Raw genomic sequence first — 12,306 nt, forward strand, 5'->3', positions numbered from 1 at the left:
ACAGAGTCAGTTTTGCATGCATTATTATCTTTGTAGTCTTTATTCTGGATCTCAGGTTAATTTGTTGGCGTCTAAACTTTCTAGTAAATCATTTGAATGTATGGTTTTATATTTGCTTTTAGGTACAAATGAAAAGATTATATTATCAGTGGCAAAATTCTTAATAACTGCAGTTACAGTGTGATTAATTAGAGTTAAAACAGAAGTCCATTGGCACCTTAAAGACAATGAGCTTGAATCAAACCCTCTCCCCCAAAAGAGGAGCTGAGTAGAGAGAGAACTCTTCCCTATTTTCCCCCCTCCCCTTCTCTAATTGTCTGTAAAAATGAGGGAAATTATTTTCTTTCCTCCCTTTGTAGCTGAAAAAGTGAGCTCTGACTCATGAAAGCTCATTCTGGAATAAATGTTGTTAGTCTTTAAGGTGCCACTGGACTTCTGTTTTGTTTTGTGACAGTAGACTAACACAGCTCCCTCACTGGAATTAAAAAAGGTTATGGAAGAAGGTATTTGCTTATGTTCTAAGATCTATGCTGTTGGATTTATGAATTGTATTGTTTATTACGGTCGTAAAGCAGCAAAATAAAATATACAGAACTGTGTATTATGGTCATTGGGCTGGAACTAAAATAAACTGAATAAAATTGACTGTGTTTGACTATCTCCTTTCAAATAAAAGGGGGAAAAAAGAAAAAACTCATAATGGAGAGAACGTCTAACCCAGCCTGTTCCCTGCAAGTTTTTTACCTGCAGAGAGATTTTTATGTGGGGAAATTACATTAAAAATGTGACCCCCCCCCCCCCCCCCGCCGCCAATCTGTTGTCTGAAGTGGAATGGTCAATTCTGCCACTTTGGAACTCTGCCACCTTCTTTTGCTGCATATGTAGACCATTGCTAAGCTGGTTGTGCGACCTGTCTAGCACTATTACGGACCATATAAGGAGGATCTTTACTATTCCTGCTTTATGAAGTGGGCACCTGAGGCTGAAGGGCTTGCTCAAGGTCATTTAATGCATTTGAGCACAGCACTCCCATGTTTACCCACAACAATAATTTGTCCATTTAAATTTTTAAAAGTTAAAAATAAGATGTTTCAAAAATTCTAAATCACTGCATAATGGGCCATTTCCACACGGCTTTCCTGGGCTTGTAACGTCCCGGTAGATCGCGCAAAAAAACGCGGAAGATCGCGTTTCCTCGCACGAGATTTGTGCGACGTCGCGTGACATCACGCAAATCTCGTGCGAGAAAACGCGATCTTCCGCGTTTTTTGCGCCATCTACCGGGACGTTACAAGCCCAGGTAAGCTGTGTGGAAACGGCCTTGGTTAAGGCTCAAAGCAAAAAAAAAAAAAAAAAAAAGACATGGTATGTGAAAAGCTTGTGAATAGTTTGCCAAAACTGAATGTTCCGATTATGATCTATTTGCACAAGTTATTTACAGATTTAATTGATTCATCTGCAATTTGTCTCTTTGTTATATATGCTTATTCATCCACAAGTTTTATTTAACGCACCTGTCGTTTTCTTCATTTTATAAAGTTTCAAAGATCTTTTAATGTGCTAGGTTACATGTCAATTAAAAGTGTGTGTTACTTCCCTAGAAATTCTGCATCACCTCTTCTCTCTCTCTCTGTGGTGAATTTGTACAAGTTGAACGACTAAATGTCTGCAGGAAGCAATGTAAACATGAAATAACTGATTTCATAATCAGTTTTGAATAATTATATGGAATACATAATGAAGTCTGTTTTTTTTCTTTCTAGCTGATAGCATCCATTGTGTTCATCAGCTTTGGAGTGGTAGCAGCTTTCTGTTGTGCAATAGTTGATGGTGTGTTTGCCGCACGGCACATAGTGAGTATGTCTTTCAATATTATTCCTCTTTCCTGGTTAATGTACAAATGCTTATGCCATGTAGCCAGGAAGAAATTCTGGTTGATTCATTCAGTCCTGTTATATAATGCCATTGAGAAGCTACATCAATGTGGAAATGTTAGAGGCATTTCAAAGACATAAGAGAACATAAGAGAAGCCATGTTGGATCAGGCCAATGGCCCATCCAGTCCAACACTCTGTGTCACACAGTGGCCAAAAAACCAGGTGTCATCAGGAGGTCTGCCAGTGGGGAAGGGACACTAGAAGCCTTCCCACTGATTGCCCCCCCCAAACACCAAGAATACAGAGCATCACTGCCCATGAATCTAGGTGGCTTCTCAGTGGCTTGAATCTAGGGCTGTGTTTCTGTAGGCAGAATCATTTCGACCCACAGAGTGCAGTCTTCTCACCTCCTCCTTCCACTGTAGCCCCCAATCCCTCTGATGTTCTGGAGCAGTATTTTGGGCTGCAACAGGAGCAGGGGGAGGTGAGAAAGTCAAGCCAGGGCCTTTTCCACATGGCAACCATTCCCTCTCACACACTATGGGGCAGGGAATTTTTCCCAAGGATTTTTTTTTAAAAAGAAAACAGTTATGGGCATGCCAATATACCATTATATCTATTAGAAGTAATTATATTTTGTTTGGTAGCAGAGTTACCCAGTCAGAAGCATTGCCCTGCAAAATGCAGTAATTAATCCTCAGGCAACTAAATTGTAGAAAACATAGAACTTACATTTATTGAGGCAAATTCCATTCATAGATTATTCTTGTAGAAGGGGAAAAAATCCAAGACCTAGCTGAAATCATTACTTTTGCTGTACCACGGGCCAACTAGATCAACATTGCGGCTGCTTGGGTGTAATAGAGAAATTCCCTCTGCAGAGGAGAAAGATGTATATGTCACCTCTTCCTTTGGAGACCATGAAGCGAAAGAGAGAATCTCTTTTGATGGAGATAGGAAGAGGAGTCAGGAGGCATTCCCACCTTAGACAAAGAGAGATATCTTGCTAATCAGAAAAAGAACACATACACACAGAGAGACATGTGGCACCCTCCCCCATTGTCCAAGGCATGCTGAGTTGTGTATTCCAACAATATCAATATGCCAAAGACCAATTTAAAAACCCGCTTAAAAAGCCACCTGGTGGTATGCATGTGAGGGTGGGTGGGTAAGGATTATGGCTACTATGGGGACTGTGTCAGAGAATATGGCTGCTGTGTGACTGTGAACAGGAAAATGCATACTTTCCCACCAACACAGCAGCCAGCCTGGCTTTGCTGCAATTATTTCCAAAACATCACAGCAAAGAAGGCTTGGGAAGGATTGCAGAAAAGTCAAGGAAAAATACACTTCCCAACAACATTGAATTTGGGCCAAAATACTCTGAGCAGCTATCTTTGCTGGCTCTGTAAAGAGGGAAATTGACAAAGCCTTCTGATCTGTCTTTTAGAACTCAGCTTCTCGGCTAACATTGCATCTCCCTTCACTTGAGTGTAACTGCGTAGTTGGTCTCATGTAGAGAGACTCTCAGTTGTCTACCTAGCAAGTTTATGGTAGATGGTAACATTTGACCCCAAGAGCCCTTGTAGAGAAACTGGTCTCTTTGGCCAAAAGAATTAAGTCCTTCTGACAAGAGTCTAGATGAATTATGGGTAAGCAATGCCAGCATGAGAATTATTCCAGTCTTCTAGCATGAGTGCTATGTTTTATGTTATATTGTAACTAATTATTTAATGTATTTACTGTATTTTATTGTGATTTATTTATTGTTGTTACCCACTCTGAGCCCACTTGCGGGGTGAGCAGGTTGTAAATTTAATAAAGTAATAAATAAATAATAATGAGGGAGAAGTCTCTAAGGCTAGAAGGAGGCCAGGTAGAAGCTAAGAAAGAAATAATAAAAGTTTGTTGTCCGCTTTCCTTAATAAAGTACTTGGGGGGGGGGAATGGCTTGGTTAAAAAGAGAGAAGATGAAATAGAGAGAAAACACTTTCATTTTTTCCCTTTGATGATGCCATACATTTGGCAAAAACGCTGCTGTGAAAGACAGATTACCAGAGATGCATTTAACTATGCTGTTTGTCCCATTCAGAGAAAAAACACTTCACTTAATAGAAATCTCTAGAGAAAAGCACTTATAAAATTAGAAGCTGATGTAAAAGTGGTTTGATTTAAAGTAACCCTGACTCATTTGAGAAATCATAATGCAGATGTAATTTGCTGTATTAAAGTTCATTCCAGCATTTGTCTATTCAAAACCACACATTACCTACAAAAAAAATCACAGAATCCAACGCAGCTGAAAAAATACCAGAAACAAATGCAGTTGAAAGTACTTTGTAATGATGTTAGTTCAGGAAAAAAGGAAACACAGAGATGACAGGAATCCATTATCTGAAAATCATATTTATTGGAGGTGTATTGTTACCTAGCAGTACATCTGGCTCTTGTATATTGCAAACTTGATAGCCCCTGCAAAAAAAAAAATAATTTTTTTTTCTTGCTTGATAAAAAAGAATAGTTTAGCCTTGTGATTCTTCCTCCAGCAAGGGAAAAACTAACATATTTTAAGACATAACTCTGTTTTAATAACTAAAGGAATATCTACAGGGGTCATTTAGTAGAAAAAGAACTGGAGGAACTCATTAGCATAACTCATTAGCATATGCCACACCCGCTGACATCACCTATCCTGGCTGCTTTGGACCCAATCCTGGCCATTCAGGGCCGAAATTGGGCCCAAAATGGCAAAAATGGGCTGAAAATGGCCGAAAAGGGGCCCAAAATGGTCAGGATCAGGTCACTGCTGAACAGGAGAGCAATCCACCACCCATCAGAAGCCCGATCTGGGCCGTTTCGGTCCCAATCCAAGATGAAACAGGCCCCAAATGACTGAGAGTCAGGTTGGCGGGGCCACCTGACATGTGACCTCTTTAGGGAACTTCCAGAACTGCGTTCCTGCGTGTTTCCCATCGAAATGAGCCCTGGATATCTATCTTCAAAATGAAATTGATCTCTCATATCTACCATGAGGGTCCCAGTATAGCTGTCATTTCTTTTTTACAGCCCATGGAAACTTATAGTGCTGCAGCTAGCAAAGTTCCTGCTATGAATCAGGGTACTAGGTGAAGATAGCATGAACTTCCAGAAAAAACCCAAAGGGAGTCAACCAGTCAAGGAGAGAAGGTAGTCCAAGCATAAAGAAGGGATCTTAGCTACATGCACTACTTGGGCTGGGTCTGGAACTGGGATTATAAGAAAGGGGTCATCAAAGCAGAGGGCACAATATTCAGGCAGCCTGTAATTTGGGTAGCTTTGGCTGATGACAAAGGCCAACTAATAAGCATGTTGTACTTGTCACTTCTGCTGGAAGAGCAATAGCCAGATGCTCCTTAGCTCAGTTCCCTTAGGAATTCTCTGTCCAGAATGAATGCAGATCCATCTCTCCACTCAAGATATGGACCTTTTGTTATTCACATTTTTTTTGACTGCATAAAGGCAAGAAGTAGGGATCTAGTGACATTAAATCTCAAATCTCTAACTCCTCTCCTTGAAGGATCCTTCTATTTACAAACTACTTTTCCACCCATGATCTCTAAAGTAGCTGTAAGTTAGGTAGGTAGGTAAATTTATTGCATATGGCCATTGGCCTTTACAAAACAAAATATATATAGCAAACTTATAACCATAAAAATTTTAAAAATTCTAAAATAACAGACAACATTAGAATTATTCAAATCACAAGCAAGACCCAGATTTACTGCTCAGAATTATGCGATGGTTTCTTAGATACCACATTTGCTCCCATTTTCCTAGCGGCCAAGGCAAAAAGTGCCACTTTATAGGATACAGAAGCATCTACATCAGATAACATGTGAACTAATTTATCAGAGTCAGGGAAGGAGTGTATATTATTTAGAGACTTACCCGTCATGAATTTCTATCTGGGTTCCACATATAAAGGACACGCTAGAACATAATGAAGAAGGTCCTCAACTGATCTACTGCATAAACAAATGCATTTCTCCTTTATGAAGTGGCTATAAAGGGTCCGTCAAGGTACAGAACTCGCATATCTGCAGGCTCGCCTCTCTTGATAAGTTCCACTGCAACAGAGTCACTCATCTGAGTGAACCTTTTTGAAGGGGCCACCCTGGAAATGGATAATAGCTGCCCATACCTGAACATTCTTTGTTATGACTCTCACTGGGTGGACTGGGTGCCTGAGGAGACCTGCTGTGGAAAGTGTAAAATGGAATTGATCGGAGGCAGTTGTGTGTGTGAGTGGTTTTTATAAAGGGTTGTTGTTTTTATTTGATGTAGTAGTTTTTATGTAGTTTTATTTTAGGCTATTTTTATTGAATTATTTTATTGTATTATACTGTTTTATTTAGATTTTGTAAACTATCTTGAGTCTCAGAGAAGAAAGGTAGACTATAAACAAAGTAAATGAGTTAGTAAATAGTTGCATGGCACAAAATGGTTGGAAAATACTGTTGCTTTTGATTGTTTAAAACGGGGCACTAAATAAAGGTTCAATTGAAAAAATCAAGGAAAACAATACAAGTTCCAAACTTCTCCCTTTCATGCTGCAATTATGAGTCATAAGAATGTCCTTTGAATCAAGAGCAGACAATCACTCCCAATCAAATGTTTGTTTCTGGAAACAATTCAAAGTGCTGGTTCTTTTCTTTAAAGTCCCAAATGGCATGGGTTCCAGGGACCAGAAGTACGGTCTCCTCCCTAGGGTTGCCAGGTCTCCTTACCCTCCCAGTGGGAGTGGGGGGGAGTTGACACTTCCCTTTGGGATCTTCTCCCTTTTGTGCTTTGAGGAGCAATAACATTACTACCTGAAGTGACATCATCATGCTCAGAAGGAGCACATCCTCCATGCTCTGACCTGGGAGGTATTTTGCCTCCCAGGCTCATTCCTTGGGTCCCTTCCCCGCTGGCCAGGTGAGTCGTGGTGGTGGGCCGGAGGCTAGGAGTGAAGGATCCCTGCCCCCACTGGGGAGACTGGCAGCCCTTCTCCGCCCATACTGTTCAGCCCAGTTCACAAGCCCTGCTATCTGGGCCCCTGCCTCAGAGACGAAGCAGTTGGCAAACAGAGACAAGGCTTTTTCAGTGATGGCACCTCGCTTATGGAAGCTTGCCTGATACCATTTTTAGGTACTAGGCCAAAACTTTTCACCCAGGATTTTAATTAAGAGTTGATCTTTTACTACCATTTCATAGTATGCTTTTGCCTGAAAAGTTTACTTTAAGCTGTTTGTTGTTTTATGTTTGTATGATGTTTTGATTTAGAAACGACCTGAAGCGTATTAAAAAAAATCTAAATAAATAAGGGCACTCACTGTATTGTACAACCCCCTTAAAAACAACACAAAAGCAGGTTCCAAAAGGGGTAACATCAGAAGCAAAACTGAGTAAAATATGCACAAAAGATACATGGTAAAGTCTTTTATAGACAACTCTCCTTTGTGTCTCAAAAATGTTTGCCCACAGAAATTCAGCCCTAGTTTTGAGTCTCTTGGCCTGTCCTTCGCTATGAATGCTTTCCATAAGTTAGGGGATTTCGTGGTGCCATCTGGTGGATTTAACTGGCAATAGTAAGGAATTTTCAGACGGAACACACATTCCCTACATTGCCTTAGAACACAATAATACAAACTGGGTAGTGGTTTCAGGCTATAATGCACATATCATGTTGATCTTTCTTGCTCATTTTGCCCTTTCTCTCCTAAAATATATTAACATATTTTAGGAAAAACAAATACTTCCAGCTGCATAGAGTTATAGAAAGGCCTCTGTAAAAATAGAAATCATTCCTTTGGTAAATGCTAAGGTAATAGGAAACTGAACTCAAATAACATGCAGTGCTTTGCTTTAATTAAATTTACCAAGCCACTCTGGAGGGAAATGTTAGATGTATTTTCTTTCTCCATGGTGGTGCATGATGTAAAATCATAGCTAATTATTTTAATATCATTTCCATCCTGTGTGAGTCATTTTAATTGCCTGGCTCATAAGATAATTTTTTTAAAAATAGAATTAAGTATTCCGAATGTAAAAGTAAGATTAGCTCACTTCTGAGGTTTAGATCTTATTTTTGTTTAAATGATATGGTGCCTGTTTTTGAATTATTTTATTTTGACGTAGTATTTAAATAATGGGTAATGATGTTTTAAAGCAAATATTAGTGTTTCAATGAAGATTCTCAAAGATACACATCCAGGTACCTTTTGTTTTCAAACGTGGTGGTAGAGAGTGCCCTCAAGTCATAGCTGACTTATGGCAACCCCTGGCAGGATTTTCATGGCAAGAGACTAATAGAAGTGGTTTGCCATTGCCTGCCTCTGCAACCTTGGTCTTCATTAGAGGTCTCCCATCCAATTACTAACCAATGCTGATCCTGCTTAGCTTCTGTGATCTGACAAAAACAGGCTTACATGGGCTATCCAAGTCAGGTTTCAAACAGTGCCTCAACTATATTGGTGGTGGCTTTAGTAGTAGCATCCTTCCAAGCAAACTGCATGTATTATGATGTGTGCAAGAACAGGCTAACTTTGATTTCAGTGAAAACTGCTTCTAACTTTGCCAGGAGGACAATTGATATCAGGAAGCTAAATTGGACTTTTCTTAGTATTAGGTAGGCTAAGAGAGTCTGTAGCATTTCCACATTACTTGGAAATAAAAGTGTTCAGAGTGTTGGAGAAAACAGCATAAATAGCATCAAAAGTTTCAAGTTACTAATAAGGAATCTTGGTTAAAACACTTTTTGTTCAGGAACGGGCATGTTTCTGTTTCCTACACAATGCCTGGTTCCCCCCCCCCCAAAAGTAGAGCTAGTAAAAGTATTTAGACTGGGGAAACAACATGGAGGAAAATGTTAATCCCCTTCTCTAATGCAACTTCTTCCATTAAATTAGCAACCTCTCACTCTGAATTTGTTTTAAACCTCTTGCTTTAAACTTTTTTTTTAGAATATCAAGAAAGTGAACCATGGCTCTCCTATGTCACTTCTATTTTTTTCTTTAGAGTGAAATTCTAATGGGGCTTTGTATCCTTGGTTTGGAAGGTAATGTAAATTTCTAAACCAGACAAAGTTTTATTATGTTTTCTGGTCTGTAATCTTTATAATTGGTTATTTCTTCAGACCAAACATCCACTTTCCTCTAGAGGGCACACTTGCTCTTTCTAATAGGCTTTTAACACTTTAAAATGGCACACTTCTTTTATGCTTGATTTTTAATTTTTAAAAAGCAACATTAATAAATTTGCTTACTTACAGCTGAGGTAACAAAGTGGCAAGCCATTTCAATGTATGCTGGATTTATCAGCAGCCAGGTAGCCTGTGAATCTCATGCTGGCTAGTTATAGATGATGCTGCAGGTTGTGAGATACTTTTTTTTTGTAATGTGCCGTAGAGTTCCAAACAACTCATAACAATCCTAACCATGTGGTGTTCTTGGCAAGAGATGAGCAGAGGAGGTGGTTTGCTATTTCTTTCCTCTGCCTAACAATCCTGGTCTTCCTTGGTGGTCTCCCATCCAAGTACTGGCTGTAGTCAACCCTGCTTAGCTCCCAAGCCCTGGCAAGCTCAGGTTGAACTGGGCTACTTGTGCTGTTGTGAACAAAATTACAGAGAACCAAATGGCCACACAACATCCTCCTTCTCTGCGAATCACAAAAGCTGGAGCTTGAAGGGGTAGATCCCTACCACACCACTCCCAGAAACCTTACCTGAGCAGGCAGCAGGAAAGGTACCAATAATAAATAATAGCTTGGCCTCAGAGCCCAGCAGCAGCCCTGGAACTTGAAGGGGTAGATCCCTATCCCACCACACACAAAGAAAATTCAAGCTCCAGTGCACTCTATCAAAATGCCAACAGCAACTGTCTCTCCCTCTCCAACAGCAGGAGTTCAGACAGAGTTCAGACAATCCCTGCCTAAGTTGCCAAAGGAATTGATTGCAGGTGCCAGACTGTCTGGCTTGAGGAACAGCAATGAACACAGCTTGCAATGACCACCTGTTCGTTTAGAATGGGGCCTCATGAACAGCTTGTTCGCGAACAGCTGATTGGGCTGTTCGTGGGTTTTTTTGTTCATATTGCTGTTCATGCCCATCTCTAGTCATGATAGAGGTCAGAGTTTCCCAAAAAGCTGTAAACAGCTGTATTGGTCCACACAAAATTCAGAACAAGAAAAAAGAATCAATGTAGTACCTTTTTATTAGGGCCAATCAAAATGACACAAAATATTGTGCAAGATTTTTAGTTTGTATGAACTAGGGGTGTCACAGGGAAAAGATTCGGTTTTCCCGCTTTGGGTTTACCCGAAGTGGGAAACTGATCCGGAATACCCCGAAACCCGAAGCAGCAAGCCGTTTCGGGTTCTGGTTCTGGAAATCGCTTTGGTATGCTTTGAAAAGATTCGGAGCATACTGAAGTTAGAGGTTTCCAACACCCCCTGAGCCCCCCTTCCCCCTTCCCCACTTATCTTTAAGGCCGGAACAGGCCTTCTGCCGCCGCCACCATGGCTGGCAGGGCAGCGGGGAAGGCTGCAGCCAGTTCCCTTGGCCACCTGTGGCCTGTGCCACCACTTCGGCCTCTGCAGTGACCGGAAGCGGCAGCAAGCGCCGGTGCCTGCGCTGTCCATTCTGCCGCAGAGGCCTCTGCGGTGGCAGCGGCCAGCAGGACAGCAGCTAATGCCAGCGCCTGCTCCGCCTGCACCGCTGCTTCGGTCTCTGCAGCGACTGGCAGCAAGCACCAGCACCTGCGCTGCCCGTACTGCCACGGAGGCCTCTGCGGTGGCAGCAGCGGCCAGCAGGCCAGCAGCGAACGCCGGTCCCTGTACCACCCGCACTGCCATGGAGGCCTCTGCAGCAGCCGGCAGGGCAGCAGCGAGATGGTAGCTGCTCATCAGCTGCCAAAGCAGATGTCATGGTCAGTCATGTATTGTTTGTGGGGTCTGGGATCACTGGATGAAATCAGGTATTTGCTAACAGCCAGAGACTGTTAGGAAGATTTAATTTGATTTTCACTGTCTATCCTCCCTGATAGCATGTCCATGTGGCCATCTCTGACCCATATTATCAGCAAAAATTAAAGGAGAGAAGTGGTCTCATCAAGATCATTGGGGATCCCCTTCCCCTAATCTCCCATGTTTTGAGGGTAGCTCTGGTTGTGCTTTGGGAAGGGAAAAAAGCTGGTCCCATGGCTATCTTCATCTTCTTTTATATTTCAAAATACTGCCATGCATTATGAAAACTAAAGTAGAAGTCCCTCAAATTAGTCTTTATAATCTTTCCTTTGTGCCATTTTTGTGTTGAAAAATTTCCCCAGCTAATAGGAAACATATATGACTGTATCATTTCTTTCCCAGAACAAAAAACACAGGAGGGTACTTTTGGATGAAATAGCATTCAGAAACAAGCAAAGTCTGCATGGGTCTATTTCGTCAGTTCAGTTCCCATACTGTAATGGTTTTTTTCCTGATTTTCTGCACCAGATTTACCACAATGACTGAATCCACACGTCTCGAGTTTTCCGCTTTTTTCTCGCCCATTATTCGCCTCTCAGAGGGCTGTTCACATACTCTTACCTCAATCCCGCCATTCTCTCGTGTCTTTCGCATTGCACCTCAGATGAATTTGTCATGCATTCAAATGCTTCTGTTACATGGTTCTCACCGTGGATGTGGACAAATAGAAGTGTTTCACAAGGAGACCGCCCCCTTCAAACCACCCCACTTCCGTGTTTGCAGCCTTTCCGGAACACCAGCCCTCTTTGCCGTGCAAGTATCAAGCTTTTCCACTCTCTCCTCAGCATGCCTGCCTGCCCACCCTTTCCCCCCCTTTTTTTTATAAAAAGGGGACTTTCCCAGCATTGTTGCACAATCCTGGCCATAAATCTTAATCGGGGTGCTCCAAAATCCCCGCGGAGACATCAAGGGGTGGCGTCATTTCCATTTCCATGTCATTTTTAGGATGCCGAACAGTTGGAAATATCGGTGGCTGTTAAAATTAATTTTTTTAACTGTTGAAATTACTGTTATAGCGGAAATCCGTCATTCTAACGTTACATTCAAGCGTCAAATATTTAGTCTGCCCATTTGGAGAGTTTGGATCACTCCCACCTTAAATATCAGTTCAAATTAGCCTGCCAGAATAATGGTCCAATGGATTTCAAAGAAGAAGGCATAGAATAACATTAACCAATCACAGGCATCATAGGGGTGTGGCCTTGCCATAGCAATTTAGCAAAAAAACGCTATAGTGGAAATCTGATGGGGAAAAAATGAATGTGATGTCGTCATCGGCGATGTTGGATCTAAACCTGCCCCGTATTGCGTGATTCTACCAGGGATGTGGATGAAGTATAGTGCGAAGCAGCAGCAGTAAGAGAAGGGATGTGAACACAGACTGGGA

At 41.5% G+C, this 12,306-nt stretch overlaps 1 protein-coding gene across 1 annotated transcript in view; it reads left to right on the plus strand.

Annotated features, from left to right (window-relative positions):
• TMEM255B (transmembrane protein 255B) overlaps positions 1-12,306 on the plus strand; it is a 63,127-nt gene that overhangs the window by 28,137 nt on the left and 22,684 nt on the right. Inside the window, exon 4 of the mRNA XM_054974408.1 lies at positions 1,764-1,853. Coding sequence (XP_054830383.1) covers positions 1,764-1,853 — 90 coding nt within the window. The remainder of the gene's footprint in view (positions 1-1,763; positions 1,854-12,306) is intronic.

This window comes from Eublepharis macularius, chromosome 3, assembly GCF_028583425.1.
Source record: "Eublepharis macularius isolate TG4126 chromosome 3, MPM_Emac_v1.0, whole genome shotgun sequence".
NCBI lineage: Eukaryota > Metazoa > Chordata > Lepidosauria > Squamata > Eublepharidae > Eublepharis > Eublepharis macularius.